Source organism: Eschrichtius robustus, chromosome 3 (assembly GCF_028021215.1).
Source record: "Eschrichtius robustus isolate mEscRob2 chromosome 3, mEscRob2.pri, whole genome shotgun sequence".
Taxonomy (NCBI): domain Eukaryota; kingdom Metazoa; phylum Chordata; class Mammalia; order Artiodactyla; family Eschrichtiidae; genus Eschrichtius; species Eschrichtius robustus.
This window is the reverse complement of record NC_090826.1, coordinates 164,939,524-164,957,538: the sequence shown is the minus strand read 5'-3', so window position 1 is coordinate 164,957,538 and position 18,015 is coordinate 164,939,524. Positions and strand designations below refer to the sequence as shown.

Below are 18,015 nucleotides of genomic sequence, written 5' to 3'. Positions count from 1 at the left end.
CAGGGGAAGAGTCTGAAAAATGAAACTAGAAACATTCAAGAGATATACTTACTTAAACGTTCACCGATTTATTTTATATTCCAAGAGCCTGTCCGATTTTGAGATTTTTATTTCCTTTCCTCACATTGGAATCATACCTAAGCCTTTACTTTAGGTGATGATATGAACATTACACACATGAGACTCCAGTACCCCAGCAACCTTTAAACTGGTCTTTTGGTTTCAAACATTAGCTTCTTCTCCCTGACCCAACACACATCACCCTGTTCTATAACTACACCTTATTTCATATTCTTAATTATGTTACGATGGCAATATTAGTAAATGAGAAAATTAACATGAAATTAGATTTAAATAAAAACATGGCAATGCAATTACAAGAAAAATCACACGCTTTTCATTCCTGTGTTGCAAAGATACAAATATTTTCACCTTCGCAAACTTACCTCATGTCAATCACCTGACTGACTACAACACTGGGCTGAGAGGCTTTTCCTTCAGCAATATCGTACAGAAAGAGTTTGAAATCACAAACTACAGCCAGTGCTCTTTGCCATCCTTTCTTCACTCCAGCTGGCTTAGGAATCTTAGACATGCAAACAAACAGACAAAACAACCTAAACTGAAATGTCAGTCAGAGCCCCTTTAATTACATATGTAACTGCATGATGAAAACCTAAAGACAGTTTACACGTGTTGTAAGTCTGCCACTGTGTTTGGTAAAGTAGCAGATGGTACACATATATCATTAATAACATGAGAAAGTGTGATAACACATTCTTCAAACACTGATTGACATTATATTCTGAAAAAAACCTTAATGGTACCATTTTAATTTTCTCCAGTAATTCATTAAAATAACATTCATGGATTTCTAAGTAGCATAAAAGCCAAATTTGGTAGTAGGATGAAAAGCAGCTTACACTTTAAATATTATTCAAGATTACAAATAAGATTATGTCTTGACAATATCTCATGCTTCATAAGCATATGCCACCCCTCCAGCAAGATGAAGAGCCAAAGACCCCTTTATGGAGATTGCAACATCTCTTCATTACAATACAGGGACAGTACAGAAAATTTTGAGACATTTTGGAATTTATTCTGAGCAAAAGCTAGGTTTTTGTTTTCAGATCATTACTCTGAATGAAGTAAAACTGTTAGATGAATTTTATTCACCTAATTTTCTGTCAAGGACTGTGTTTGTAAGGTGATTTTCTTTAATTCATTAATTAGCCTTAAAAGATTAATCTAAACCCAACCTAATCATACTTACCCTGACATGCCCTTCATATGCTGTTCCTATTCCTTTCTGTGGATCTATACCCAGGGGACCTTTTGTCTGTTCAGGAGGAACTGGACAAGCAGTTGGAGCTTTGTTTACACAAGTTATGTGACATGAAAATCCACACACTTTTGGAGGGGAAAAAAGAAACAGTGTTCAATAAAAATTCGTTTTTACAAAGAGAAAATTCACTGAGCACTCATTACATGCGAAGTGCCATGTTAAATGAATGCTTGCCTCTGATTTTACTTTAAACAACTTGACAATATTTTTGTCACTTGGGGAGCTGATTCATTTGCTCACCAATAAGAATTTCAATGAGAAATAGTAAATAATTTCTTATTACTGTAATATGTAACATTACTGTTCTGTGTTAACACTAGTGATCAAAATGAGAAGCAATTAGATGGAAAAAAAATCTAACCTTGCAAATAAAACAACTGTTTTAAACTCAATTCTTAAAAGAGTAGCTTCTGGAGTTTTCTTTAACTCTTCATCTCACTGCAATTTGGTATCTGACCTGAAATCTCTCTTGCAAGAGTCACTGATGGATGTTAAATTACCTGACATCTTTTCAATATCTGGCAAATTTTACCAATCCCTCTTTTTGAAATTTAAATTGTTCAATGATTAAGAAGGTATAATTTAAATTTTAGGAGTTACTGATATTATTGTATATACTTAAATTACTACTAAGATAATAATAGTAGTTAACTTTATTGAGTGTTTTTAATTTTTTCTGTAATAATCTAAGAGAGGTAAGATTATCCCCATTTACATATGACTGGCCCTGGGTCACAGAACTCGTAAGTGGCATTGCTGGAATTCAAACCCAGGCAGTCTTGCTCAGAGCCTGCATACGTAACTACCAAGAGTATTGCCATGATACCTCTTGATACTTAAATGATGAACTTGAGATTCTAAGACAAACTGATAAATAAAAATAAACTCTCTTCCACTGAGACTTGGTTGGTTGAGGATTAAAGGTTAAAATATTTAAAACAAACAAGCTTGTTGGGAGGGGTTACAGACTAAGAATATCTATTTAGACAATTCCTACTCTCAGGGGGATCCTGGAGAATATCTGGGAAGGAATAAAAGAGGAACTGAAGGGATACCATCATGGGAACGGGCAATGGAAACAATAAGATAGTTGTCCTATACTGGATCTAATTTCAACCAAGAAGAATTAAAATGACAGGAATCTTTGGAGGTTATAACCACATTATACAACATTTATGAAAGCCTGAGCATAGTCCAATGTGTCCCCACAGCTTTATAGGGTAGGCTGGTAGGCTGCAAAGAGTCAGTCTGAAGAAAAGGCCCAATTTCATGGCAGGAGACCCTTAGAAGGGAAGAGAATTGGGAAGATCTCAAAAATTCCTACTATGGAACTGCAAATGATTCTGGTTCATAAAAAATGACAAGGGACCTAAAGCCAAGTAGCTGCCAGGATTCTTTCTGATAAACAGATTAAAAAATCACATTTATAAGTACTGGCTAAGTTTCACAATGAGACAAGGCAAATTCTCTCCGTTGGGTTCAGACACACCTCCCTAGTCAATGATAGAGGCTATTCCTTCTCAGATTACTTTGTTATCTTTATCTTTAACCTCCCCTTAACTATGTTTCCCAAGGCTCTGTCCTCATACTTGTTCTCTTTTTACTCTACATGTGTTTCCTGGAAAACATCATTCATATTCATCACTTCACACATTCATAACTCTCAAATCTCTACTTTTAAAGCCTGCCCATTTCCTTTTGCTCTAAACCCATGCATCTAAGAGACTAGTTAAGATAATGCAATCAGGATCTTCCACTTGGGTTGTGAGAACTAGCCAAACATTAGAACACTGATCCCCAGCGCCTAGAAGCACAGAGCAGGCATTCTGCGAGCATGTGATGGATGGATCAATGAATGGTAGGGAAAAACCTCTGCTACTAACACTAGGAATAAAATATCTTTTGAGGCATAGTAGCCGACATTTAATATTTGTGAAAAGATACTTCATTGTCTACTTATTAATAATAATTTCTCTAATAAATTAAACAAGAGTAAAATTAAATGAATAGATTCAAGAATAACTTTCACATATTTTGTCATACAGGTTAATGGGTTTTGGGGACCACAAATTCTCCTGAATGATGAAACAAAGATGAATGAAACATATTTAAATATAGCTCCCCTGGAAAATGTTTCTAGGGACCATCTGTCTAGTTTCCAATATTCAACAGACTTTAGCAAGGGGTTCAGTTTATTATCCAAAGAAAAGCAAATGATTAAGTTAAATAAATAAACATTTATATACTTTTTAAAGAGAATAAAGCTATTTGATTACAATTCAGGGAGTAAATGTCAGGACTCTAAATTAGTCCATTTTCTTACCATTTAATTCTTACCTTCACAGGAACAGCCTTGTCTTATCAAGCCCACCATCAAGGAGGTACACTGATGACATTTGGTAGGAGTAGTAAAAGATTTGACAAAAAACTGATGAGTCTTGCGCTGCAAAACAAATTGATAAAAACATACACATTGTTGATTTAAAGGATTTCCATAATATGAATCTCTGTGAACCACACCAGCTGCTAGAATGTTTTCTAATTAGGTGTAGAATGAATTCTTTTCATTTCTCACCACATCTTTCTATAATTAACGCTCTTTAAATATTTTTATTAGGCAATATTGAGCTGGATTATGCTAAAAATAATATAAGAAGTTAAATGATAATCAATTGCTCTTGAATGCCGTTTGAAAAGTTATAAAATAAACTAGCATTTTTTTGCTCATGAATTTTGAATTCAGGATTTTTGTAAATTCTTTGGCAATGCATTAGGTGAAATTTTGCGTATTTATACCTATACAAATAAAGAAATTTAATATGCTTTTATACCTTCTTACGAAGAACAAACAGTAATTTAAAATTCTTGTCCCTACTAAAAATCATGTATTTGATTTTCTGGGACCACGAACAAGTAAAATGCTTAACAAATATGTTTCCTCCCTTGGAAGCAGGCAGTATTACACTTGAGCAGATATAAATACACATTTATTATTCCAGAGACAGACTGAAAACCCAGCAGTTAAAGTTCTTCTCCAAGTCTTTGCTGATCTGTATGGTGGTACGCCAATGTAGATTTCAGCTCTCTAGAACACTTCTTTCCTCTCCAAATGAACTCTTAGCATGTTTTAATAATAAATGAATTGTAGCCACTGTTCTATCACTCTGCTGTGTGAACTTAGGAACAAATTACTTAACTCCTCTGTGTCTCACTTTCTTTATTCTATAAAATAGAATCAGTAATAATATCTACTTCATGGGGTAGTTAAATGAGCATTAATATAAACAAAGCCTTTTGAACAGTGCTGGCACAGAGTAAGCATTCAAAACATATTTACATATGTATGTTATAAATATAAACATATTTATAAAACATATTCTGAAAACAAATTTGGCTAATTATTTCTTTTTTATATGTGTGATTGATTTAAACTAGTAAAAACTTTATCCTGTATTCTGGTAATGTGTGAATACTGATGGAAAACAGTTTTAAAGTAGTATTATTTCAGTTGAAGTTTACCATATTAACAAAAAACTAAAGAGAATATTCAAAGCTTTAAAATTTAAGTTAAAAATAAATTTTCCTCTTCTCAACTGGGATATATTTACATACCACAAAAGAAATTAAAAAGAAAAAATCAAGCGTAGAAAAGTAGATCATCTTTTTATATTAGGGTCCTGGAATGGAATGAGATTCTCAAATTTAGAGCAGTCATGAGCTCTGGTCCAACCTCAAACCATTCTATTCTAGAAGTTCCTCAGGACCTTTGGTCAGTTTCAAAGCAGCACTGGACTGACTTTATTCTAAGTAGGGGACAGACTATCTTTCTACTGGCTCTATAATTGCTGTATGTGGACTGAGCAACAGCCAAGGTGCAGACATTGTGCCAGTAATTCTCAATCATCTCATTTAATGGAGACAATGCCTCTGGGAAGATAGGTATTATTTCTTTATATAGATGAAGAAACTGAAACTCAGAGAGATTAAATAAATTAGTCATGAATAGACAGTTATTGGTAGAGTTAAAATTCAAGCCTGGATCTGATTCTGCCATCTTTCAGAGTTTGATAATTTAAAAACATGTAACTGAAAAATATGATCCAAAAAAAACCCCAAAACACCAGACTGCATAAGACACAGTTAGGTCAAGACTAGAGGCCTCCATGCCTGTGATAAAAATACCTGATTTGTTAACATCACATAAAATTTTGCTCAACATTTCTCCTGTATACTAATTTTTACTCTTAGTTTTTTTAACTTTCAGGAACTATGAGAGTAAATTTTCTAGTGCTAACTTTTTCAATTGTTCAAAATACATTAATGCAATAATGCAAAATTTGTTACTGATTGGTTCTAAAGGCTTCTATTACAATGAAAGAATTAGTCAATGGCTTGAGGTAAGTAACTGTTCTTTTTTTCTTCTTCTAAAAGATAAGAAGACATGTCTGAAATGACAGTAATAAAATAACCATGCCCATGACAAATTTAATAGTATTACATCACAATATCTAAAAATTGCTTATAAAACATATTTATTATATACTTTTTCCCCAGAGATCTGCTCAGGATGTCATAATTTTAACTAAGTATGCAATAGTAGGAAAGATAAACAATGTTTTACCAAAGCATTGATTTTAAATGACCAACTGGCAGGTGCTGGTTAAATTCTAGGAGGTGGGCGTGATTCACTACTGAAGATTAAATGGTCCATGTTTTACTAATCCCAACTAAGAACAGTATAATATATAACATAAATAACATGATTCTGAGAGCATCAAACTTTAGGCAACACACAATAGGCTTTTGGTTTTATTTCTTTCTGGTGTGGGGTGGGGGAAGATGAATAGTAACAAAAAGATAGGTGAATTCAGTCCTAGGGTCTAGACCACTTGGCTTCTGGATCTTTCTAAGATCCCCTTTCTTGTCTCCTGGTCAATACCTGATTTCTAATACTTCCACAAAAGGTAGTTGGAGGAGGAGAAAAAAATGTCTAGTAAAAGAGGCATTAAACCTAAAGCATGAACTCAAATTAATTTTAGATTATGTGATAATTTGCAGTAAAATGAGAATTAACTATAACCTCGAAATTTAAAGAAGTGGAGAGAAAGAAGGGTTCTTTTCTATTCCAATTTTGTTAGTGTTGCAGACTTCAAGCTACTCAGTGGAGAAGGTAAAATGCTTTTAATAAAAGATGTGAGAACAAAGTAGAACCAACCCTTTTGGAAAACTTACAAATTAGTAGTTGTACATAATTAGGATTCTACACTATAAATGACAAGTAAAGGAGTCTTTATCTCAAGCAAACCTTTATTAAAAGTTGTTTTAAAATAACCTTTTTCCCTTTTAAACACTTTTACTTTGAGATAATTATAGATTCAATCCTTCATCTTTTAAAAAACATGAAGTAAATTTTATTTTATTTTTTGGGGAGGAACAACAGGTGTACAAAATTGAGTTAATATTCAGTCCATGAAATATTATCACCAGAGCTTCGTGGAGGCCCCTCTAAATTTTGTTTGACTTTATTTATTTATTTATTTATTTATTTATTTATTTATTTATTTATTAAACTGGACCCCTATCTTAAACCACTCATAAAAATCAACTCAAAATGGAGTAAGGATTGAACATGGACCTGAGTCCATAAAACTCCTAGAAAAGAGCGTAAGGACTAAGATCCTTGACATTGGTCTTGTATTTGGCCTTATTTTATTTTTAATTCATACTTGATGATCTACTCCCCATCCTTCCCCATGAAATCTGTCACCCAATCTAATGTGATCTACACAGGTCCTTGGATATGTACACAGCCTTATGAATTAGATATTTTTGAGTGTTGCTAATTTATATAAATGTGATTTTGTTACACATCAACCATATTTTACCTATCTTTCTTCTATTTCCAACTCCCTGTTACCATATGCAGCAGTAAGCATCTCTGTCATGTTGCCTAATGGATCTGCATAAAAATTTTTCTGAAGGAATGAGATTGCTGGGTTATGTGGTATGTCTACTCCAGTAGCCAGGTTGTTCTCCAGAATGGTTGTGCCTGTTTAAAATTCCACTAGCTGTGTGTGAAGCTGCGTGTTTCTTCACATCCTTGATGCTACCTTACTTAATTTTTGACAATCTGGTGAGTATAAAGTAGTATTAATTTTAAAATTATTAAATTATTTTAATTTTTAATTTCACCAATTATAAGTAAGGTTGGACATTTCTTCACATGCTTGCTGACCATTAGGATTTCCTTTTATGGGAATTACTTATATTATTTGCCAGATTTTCAACTGGATTTCTAATCTTTTTCACATGCAGTTACAGGAGTTTCTTATATACTGTGTTCTAGAAATGAATCCCTTACTGGTGTTAAACACTGCAAATATCCTCTACTAGTCTGTCATCACTTATTAACCACCTATTAACAATGTTTTCAATGTACAGAGATCTTTAATTTTAATGTAGTAAAGTCCATCAATATTTTCACCTTATGATTGTGATTTGAGATCTTATTTTCATTACCTAGTCACAAAGCAATTCTACATTTTCTCCTATGTATGTTTAATTTTTAAAATCAAATTAATACATGTATATAGTTTTAAGAGTAAATAGTATCACAATCCTTATAACAAAAACAGAAGTACCCCTTTGCCCCAAGTCGTCCTTCCTAGGGGCAATTTCCTTTAACCCTGTTAGCTATTTACTTCTATCAGCAGAACGAATTTTAGGGTTCAGAGTTCTTTTTTTTCAACACTTTGAACATACTTCTTGTCTTCTTGTATCTCGTTGCTGTTGAGAAGACCAATATCAATTTGACTTTTGTTTAGATAATCTGCTTTCTCTTTGAAAGTTTTTAGAATATTCTCTTGATCTATGATATCCTTAAATTTTGCTATAATGTGTCCAAGTATGAATGTTTTCTTACCTACTCTTTTTAGCACATAATAATGTATTTCAGTATGAGGATTTCCATCTTTATTTCTGGGAAATATTAGGTCATTATTTCTTTAAGTATTTCCATCTCTCTATTTTTTCTTTTCTTTTGAAAGTCCTACAATATAGATAGACACTATTAACATCTTATAGCTTAACTTTCATATTTTCCACCTCATCTTCCATCTCACAACTTGTTTTTCTGCTACATCCAGTTTGCTCATTCTGCTATTAAAGCCAGTTACTTGAGTTCTTTATTTTAGCAGTTATATTTTCATGTCAAGCACCTGGAAATTATTTTTCTTTATAAGTACCTTATCCTGACCCATGTTGCCAACTTACTTCCTTTCTTACCTCTTTGAACATATTTATTATGCTTATTTTAAATTCATGCTCTGTCTAGCCTCAAAATTTTATCTAGCATAGATTATTCAGTTTGTTGCTTTCTTTTATACCAGTTATACTTTGGTATATTTTATTAGTTTTTCAGATCCATCAATCTGTCTCTCATTCTGGGGTTTACCCGAAGTTTATGTTCGGGGGATGGAGAGTTCCAATTTCTAGAATTCCTTTGTAGGAGTTTGAGATAAGCAACTAAATCTTCATGTTCTACCATATACAATACTTTGGACATGGTCATGTTGAATGGAATGAAAAAAAAAATGATCTGAATTTTTCTCTAAACATTTCTCTTTCTAAGTGGTTTATTAAGCTCAGTTTTAGATTCTTCCACAAGTGGCCTCAACTTAATGCCTTCCTTACAGTACATACTCCAAGCACTACTCCTTGCTGTAACAGACTTCAAAACACTGAAGTTAAGAAGATGGAAGTAAAACAAAACAAACTTTGCATGTTTGTCCTACCTTTCTTAGTGGTGATTATTTCCATTCATACAGAATTTATTCTCTTTCCCAGCTTTTATGTTTATAATTTTGAGGAACCTAATAGTAAAAATCATGGCACATACAAAAAGCAGAAGAAATCCATTCTCTTTCTTTCCTTTTTTTTTTTTCACAACATACAATGCTTATAACTAGATTGAATACCTTAGGTGGAAAGCCAGTTGAACCAGGGCATCCCTTTTTCCTTAAGGTTGGTGTGTGAACTGGAAGTGGAGTATAGTCTACAGTCTGAATCCAGGGAAAAAGAGGAAATAAATGTCATAAAACACTCCATATATTTCAAACATCACTAAAAATAAAAGTAAATACAGCCAAACAAAACAGCAATAAGGAAAAATTATCTCAATGAAGCTAAAATTCTTAGTGTTGATAATTTAAATTTCTGCCTGCAATATCTACAAATAAAATATTTGTTCAATTTATAAAAATTATTTCAGTCTGGAAATTTAAAAATAAATAACTTGTAAAAGAGAACCTACAGAAGAACACAAGAAAGTCATAGCATGTAGCCTACATAAAAATGACGATATTAATTTTCAAGTTCAACTGAAAATGCCATATTAATTGTATAAAGTATCTGAAAGAGTTTTTAAGCAAGATTTATAATCAAAATATTTAGAAGATTCTTTTAACTCCTTTGACTTCTATATACCGAATGCATATTACATATATGGAATACAATTCTGTGGATTTGTGTGTATGTGTGTAGAGAGAAAGAGCGAGAGAGCGCATGTGAGATACAGAGATTGATTGATGGATTGATTGATTAGTAGGATTTTTGTGAAGAAAGTAATTTCTAAGAAGGGAGTTAGATTATTTAATATTACTGGAATTCAGAACTGACAGAAATTTAATTACTTGCCATATCTTTATTTTATGGCATATTACTGTAAGATATTTCTTTGAATGAAAGGAACCAGTGATTTTACTGGATGTTATTGTGGAAAAAAAGAGACATCACTTATTAGCAAAGTGTAAAAAAAATACACAAAGAATGCCTTCCTTTTAGGATGCTAAGCAAGCAAGCAAGCAAGAGGAAAAAGCTAGCTTTGTGTAAAGTTACAGAATATTCTAAAATATTAAGAGAAAAATGGATGGTCCCTCTTTGCCTTTGTTACTATATAACCTCCAAAAGCCAAATATTTTATACACATGATAGCCTTAAAATGGAATTTAGATGGGCTTCTCAGAGTTTTCAACTTAACTGTGAGTTTAGTTCTAATTTAAATTTAATTTACTTTTAAATAGCTTGAAAAAAGTATTAAACCCAATTTATAATTTAACATTAAAAAATAAATATGAAATAAAAGAGATGAATATAAAACCTTTATGAAAGTTAATAAAGAACAATTCATAGGAAACAAAATTGTCACTAGAATTTACATAGAAAGTCCAAGAGAAGTTTTTAGAATTAAAAGGGGTGAAGTAGGGGTGCTGAATCCAAGATCATCACAATTCATAAAGACCAGCAATGCCTAATTTAGAAAACATATTTTAAAGAGATCCCATTCACCGTAGCAATAAAAATTTAAGGTTCCTAGGAACAAATCTAACAAGCAATTTGGAGTACATTCGGGAAGAAAATAATGAAACTTTATTGAAGGATATAAAAACACATCTAAATAATGTTCATAGTTGGAAAGGCCCAATATCACAAAGAGATCAGTTCTCCTCAGATAATCTATAAATTCAAATCCAATCAAAAGCTTTACATGGAACCTACAAGCTGAACCTAAAAATCATATGTAAAAACTAAAGGGTCAAGAAGTAAAGGAAGAAGAACAAGGTATGTGGGAGTGGCTGATCATACCAGGTATCAGGAATTATTTGAAGGCTACAATAATTAAGACAATGTGATGTTGGTACAGGAATAGACAAAAAGAACAATGAAAGAGAATAGAGAATCCCCAAACAGACCCATTTATATAAAGCAGAGATAGATTTACACATCAGTGGGGGAAATATAGGAGAGTTGGTGGTTCAAACAAGAAAAACATTAGATTAGAACTCCATTTCTCATAATACATAACAACAAATTTTAGTTTGATTAAAGTCCTAAACATGTAAAAGCAAAATTTAAAAACTTTTAGAAGAAAATATGGAAGAAAATCTTTATAACTGCTGCATAGAGAAGAACTGTTTTAAAAAGACATAAAAAGCAGAAGTCATAAAAGACTGACAAATATGACTACTTTAAAATAAAAACTGTTGCAAGACAAAAAGATACGACAAATAAAATTTTAAGATAAGCCACAGACTGGAAGAAAATATTTGCAATGCATATAGCCAGCTAGGAATTAGTATCCAGAATATATAAAGAACAATTACAAAACAAGTGGAAAAATAATTCAATAAAACAACAGACAAAAAGACATGAACAGGCAAATCGTCAATGGTCAATAAACATATAAAAAGATGTTGAATAACACTTGAAATCAGAGAAATGCAAATTAAAACAAAAATGCCACTCTATACCCATCAAATAGACAAAAGTTAATGTCTGACAGTACCAAGGGTTGGAAGGATGCGGGGAAATAGGGAATTCACTCACACACACACTGCTGGTGGGAGTGAAAATGGGTCCAACCACTGTGGAAAATAATTTGACAAGATCTAGTTAAAGCTGAAAATGCATATTCCACACAACCCAATAATTCCACTTCTAGGTATATATGCTAAAGAAACTCTGCACATTTGCAAAAGCAGATAGCTATTAGGATGTTCACTTCAGCAACGACTGTAATAACAAAAAACTGGAAACAACCTAAATATCCAACAACAGGAGAATGGATAAATAGTTGTGGTATATTCATACAATGAAATATTATGCAACAGTTATAATGAATGAACTAAGTAGACATGTATCTGTATAAGATGCAGATAACCTTTGTGTAAAATTTAAATATACAACAAACACTATTATGTATTGTTTATGGATACAAATGAAATAAACATGTAAAAGTAAGGAAGAAAGGGAGTATGCCAATTTCAGGGTATTTAGATATGTCTGGGAAAGGAGAGGCGGAATGGTATAGGGAAGGTTATTTCAACTGTCTGGAATATTTTCTTTCTTTTTAATACAAATTTTGGGGCAAAATGTTCACATATGTTAAATCTGTGGATGGTGGTTATGTGGGTGTTTATAATATTATTTTCTGTATGCTTTAAATATTTTAACATTAAAGTAAAAATGCATACACTCAAAATATTAAAACAATGAAAATCTAAAATCAGAGGGTATCATCAACTTAACCAAGTAGTCTATCACAGGGTTGGAAAAAACCAAGTCAGAATCTGACTACAACTCAAACTTCACTTCAGACAGCTTTCAAAATGGGACTATCTGCTTCTATTGGAAAACTAGACACAGCTCTGTCTGATGACCAAATGGGAAACAAGGGAGCCATGTCAGAATTGTAAAGCTTGAGTAAATAACCAGAACTGCATCTGAGGCAGGATAGCATTAACTGAGGAATAATACATCCTTCTGACTTGTTGAGAAAGTTGGCCAGTTGGCTGTTTAAAACCATTTACTTACATAAGGTGCAAACACAACACTGTTTTTGCACTATTAAAAGGCATGATTTAAATATTAAAAGGTTGGATGCCTATTGCTGATTAACAGAATAAACTATTCAGTTGCCAGCAGTGGCAATTTTAAGCTCTACTTATGAAGTAACAGTTATGTCATATCTTATTAGATTGACTAGAAGAATTAAAATATGAGAATGGCACCTGACACTGCCATGTGTCCACAGAGTTTTTATCTGATAATTCCAAAATTCACACAACTCTGTCCTCTGTTCTATATAGCTCTCTCTCTACTTAAGATAAAGACTACTTTAAAATTAAATAAAATTTCTGTCTATTTTGGGTTGAATTTGGGGGGACCATTTTTTACTTCAGTTTTATAATCCTATCTATATTATCAGTCAAATGTAATGGTCTTCAATATACTGTGACTTATTACACAATACATTTGATTAAAAGAAGAGAGTCAGATTTCACTTGTTTTTGCAAGTCCCTCTTTCCTGACACAAGTGAAAAGTTGGGGAGCAAGACTGCTCCAGTGAGGCACCTTAACTGGCTCAGCTTCACTAGATGTGGAAGGAGATGTGGACCTTGACTGGATGTAAAACTTGACGTTCGGATTCCGTACATATGTGTTCTCAACGGGATCAGTCTAGGAAAATAAGTCAGGAAAAACAAAAACCCAAGAAATCACTTTTAAACAGTGTGCAGCTCTTAGTAAATTTCTGTAAGGCATGATCATGATAACATTCTTGAGAAAGGAGAATAACAAACTTCAGTTTGAATATTCACATTAGGGATGTGTCATTATACAAAAGCATAACCACTAGCTTTAAACAGAGGTCAAGATAACAATAGTTAACAAAATGCTCCAATCTTCACTACTGATCTCTTACTTCGAGCTACTGTATGTTCTTTACTTGTATTCCACAAAATAAATCATACATGTGAAATAAATGCAGAGTACTTAATAGAAATATGTACTGCAGATTACAAATAAGTTTGTCCTTGATAAGAATGAAATTGGGTCCTCTACAAGGCATTAGTTGAAAGTAAAAGAAACAAACCTATCAGCTTTGTCACTAAATTAAATTCTCTTTTTATTTTGCAGCAGTAGAAATACTGGCACTTATACTCAGTCGCACCCTTCTAACCAAGTATCTTTAGAAACTGAAGATGCTTTGGGTTAAAATTTAGCATAAAAGATCCTATGGAACACACCGATCAATGATATATATTCAGTTTGGCAATTTTCAAAATTACCAGGATTGGGTTTTTTAAATGAAAGGCAATGAAGACAACTTGGGAAGGTTAGGGAGTTTGTTTCAAATATGTTGTGCAGCAAGAACAATACTTAGGTCAGCATTTACTGTAAATCAGCATTTACTGATTTACAAATCAATAAAAAGAGTAATCAGCTTAAGGATTTTAAACATGTACTAAAAAGGTTTTAAAAAATTTTTTTTCTCTATTATTATTATGGTTACTATCTTAGGGACTGGCTAGTGGGCTGGCAAATACTGGAGTAGCCCTCTGCTGGTGCCCACCTGTGGCCTCCCTTGGTGGTGGGCATGGGCAGGTATTCTGGCAAACTGCAAGGCAGGACTTTGGTGGGACCGACTAAGATGGCTGGCAGCCGGGCCTTAAACCTTTAGCTACTGGATTCAGGAGAATCCGGGACAGGAAGGATCTCAGTAAGGGCATCTAGGGGACCTAGAGTAACAGCTATGTACTAACAGCTAGGAGAGTATTTCAGATTTTAAAAACTGAACCATTGAACCGATGCATCCCAGCTGTATGTCAGCTCTGTGTGTGTGATGTGGATAATTTCATAAAACTAGTATGCCTTATGAGGTGGGAGAGCCAGGCCTGAATCTCATCTCTTGACTCCAAATTCAGTACTCTTTTGGTTGTACCAAGGCAACTCTACAGTAGAGATAGTCAAAGCAATTTAGTGATCATGGAGACTGACAATGAACTTTGCTCAGGAACAGGAGAGTAAAAGAAAGAAGAAAATGGGATTCCAGACAAATTTTACCTAGTTCACAATTTTACTGAGGGACAGCCATGGAGAAGGTTATCAGTTCAAATTGTTAATCTGAAACATGACCCTAGGTTGGGAATAAGGCAAAATGTCTTTTATTTTCTAAAAATCTACTTCTGGTTTCCCTAAGTTTATATTAATTGCAAGCTGAATAAAAAGTCCATGGGGGAGTAGGTTCGATTAAAATGGAATTGATAAGCAATACTGATACATTTTACACTAATAAGAATTTTAAAACTGACTCAAATAATCAAGAGTTAATGATCTCATAAAGTTTTAAAGAAGTGTCCAAATAGAGGATTTGCTACTTGTAAAAAAATTGGATTATTTTAAGAAAATTTAACGTTCTGACCTGTCACACAAAAGCCTTTAGCCCATAGATTAATTAAAAGACATAAAATCAGAAGTTCCTGTGTGAAGGATAGTGCAGTGTTTAAAAAAGGTGATAAAGAGAATTCAGAAACAATTTGGTTCCATTTTACTTGAAGCAGATTTTAAAATAAGACAGTGATTCTCAATATTCTGAGAGGAGCAAATTTAATATAACTAATATAGTGGCTTTGTAGCCCTGGGTCTAATTACTTTAAAAATTCTTCAAAAATGAGAAAGGCAAGACATTGCTGTTCCCAATAGTACTGGCTGAAATTTTAAAGCAGGCTTGCTCTTTGTGCCATATGGACACATACTGACAGAAGTTGAACACACTGTTTTATATACTTTCCTGTGCTGAAATTAGAATACACCACTTTAAGCCATTTTGCCAATATGTGCTCTAAAGGGGGGATTCACATCATGAAAATTGTCAAACCTAAAAATCAAGTTGATCATTAAAACATTTACTAGCATGTTTCATGACCCTATGAAAATGTGACATTATGACAGTTTGATATTGGCCAAGAAAAAAAACACTATCACAGTTTAATCTGTGAGTACACAAATCAGTGACTCTTAAGGAATGACTGAGGCTTTTAGCACATACCTCTTGGCCCTTCTGAAGAATTACTAGCATTATAAACCTTTTTCTCCTAAAAAATTTTAACTCATCAATAAAATGAAAGAAAACAATAGAAATGAGAGCAGATTTTAAAATGATTTTCTTAGCTGAAGGAGGTTAAAACTGGCTTTTCAGAAGTGGAAAACATTTAAATTTTAAAAATAACCCATCCTAATTATAGTAAAATAGAATAATGAAAATTTCCACACTAGCTTTTTGGAGCTTTATGCTCTTAAAGTAAAAATAAATTCCAGAGATTAAACAAAATCAAGACAATTTTGTTTAACAAAATTCAAAGTAAGAAATATTGAAATAATATTTTGAGATGGCATTAACTGACCTTATTAAAGAGTTGAACTATGCCACTTACAATGATGCTGTGATTTAAAAAAAACCATGCATGTATAAATGAAGTTTAAAAATTACCACTTTATTTTCCAAGTGTGTTTCTCATAAAGACAAGGACACAAAAGTTTGGTAAAGATGAATAAACTCATGGCAAAAAAGTCTTGAATATCAAACTTTAAAAAAACTTCCCAGGTCTTTTAAAAGACTCTAGTAGAAGCTAATAGCTAATTAGATTAATAGATTTTAATATTTCATTTCCTTTCTGGATTACTACCAGTGTAAACAATATCTCAAAAGAGGTTACCAGTAACAAGAAAAATACAATATCACTTACATATTCTCTTCATCAAAGTGTTAACCCCAACACGACTATGGTTTTCAAGATGTTATTAATTTTATCTATAATTACATGCTTACCAATGCGTTTATAATTAATTTGTAATTCTAGTTACTAAAAAGCAATTAATTTTACTAAACTTTCAGAATACTCAATGACTATATGCCAGGATATACAGAGAGCCTAAAATTAATTTTAATAATTGGCAATGATTCAGATATAAAAATGACAGCAAAGCAGCTGATTAATAGCATATTAGTTACTTTTACCTTTGAAACAAATATAATCACTAATATTATATTAAAGCCAAGGAAGTTAAAAATTCTTTGTATTATAAAAAAAAATACAGCATTAAATGTAAGCAATGACTTGAATTAATAATGCAAGAAAAGCTAATAAATATGATATACATCAATAGCAGTGATATCTTAATTCATAACTGGGTTTATGATTATAGAAAGAATAATAAAATAGGGAAAATAATAAGGAACAATAGCTAATATTAATTGGACAGTATATTTTGATATAATCCAAAGGAAGATCTTAGAAACAAATCTTAACTGAATAGTATAAGCAATTCACTCAGTATTTATAAGCTGCCATCTACTGAGAAAAATAAGAAACCTCTTCATGTAAATGTGATTTTTTTTCTGTTTTTTGATTAACTGATTCTTTTTCTAAGTAAACATACTTTAAGGAGTTATTCCGATGAATAGGTATTAGAAACATCTACTCTAATGTCAGTTTTACTTACTGCTCTACTGCTTGGGAAAAAAAAAGCAGAAAAACTGAATCTCAGTGTATTGTCCATAATGCATAACACTGCCATGTAAAAAGTCCATAATGTTTCCTGAATATATTAGGACTTCTCTAATGAATAAACCACAAAATGTATTTTTAGAGCAGTATGGTATTATAAAATAGAAAAGTTTTTTTCCACCTTGGCTCACAGCTGATTTTTAGATGACCCACTAATCAAGAATTTCTCAAATTATGCAATATGGCCTTCTTATAAATAAAAAAAGGATCAAAAACTACTTATCTTGAACATGTATCAATGGGTCTTTTCTACTCCAAAAATAATTATAGATTTGAACAAGTACAAATAGCAAAACATTCATATAAGAAACCTGGTTTTAAAATAAAAAGATACCAACACTTGATACGAATTTGATATAGATTAAAAAATAGCTTACATCTAACATGTTGTTTTGTACTGGTAAATAAAAAACTCTAAGTTAACAGAAAAAATCCAGTTTTCATCAATTTTCTTTATCCTGTAGCTGGGAGTATTTTAGAAACAAAGTGGCAGGTAATCCAATTTTTTAATATTCAGAAACACTTTATAACTCAAGCTTTTAGTGATATAGTTATTTCTGTTAATTGTTCTTATGATTAAAAACAGTATTGGACATTGTCTATGTCATTTGGACAACAGTAAATATATTTTATCATTCTAAAACAAATAATAAATTACTGAATGTTATGACTAGTAAATGTAATCTTACTAGTTACAAATAATATAACTTGTTTCTCTTTATGAAAATTTCTCCTTAAGTTATTTTCAATTTATTGATTTGA

At 32.2% G+C, this 18,015-nt stretch overlaps 1 protein-coding gene across 7 annotated transcripts in view; it reads right to left on the bottom strand.

Moving 5' to 3' along the window:
• The window catches only part of CDC42BPA (CDC42 binding protein kinase alpha), a 320,607-nt gene that overhangs the window by 30,784 nt on the left and 271,808 nt on the right, over positions 1-18,015 (bottom strand). For 4 of the 7 annotated variants that reach the window (XM_068541725.1, XM_068541719.1, XM_068541722.1 and 1 more), the window contains 5 exons: positions 13,259-13,363; positions 9,325-9,408; positions 3,686-3,791; positions 1,277-1,413; positions 447-586 (listed from right to left, as the gene is read on the bottom strand). In XM_068541725.1, coding sequence (XP_068397826.1) covers positions 447-586; positions 1,277-1,413; positions 3,686-3,791; positions 9,325-9,408; positions 13,259-13,363 — 572 coding nt within the window. The remainder of the gene's footprint in view (positions 1-446; positions 587-1,276; positions 1,414-3,685; positions 3,792-9,324; positions 9,409-13,258; positions 13,364-18,015) is intronic. The other 3 variants (XM_068541720.1, XM_068541721.1, XM_068541723.1) reach the window with 1 other exon arrangement.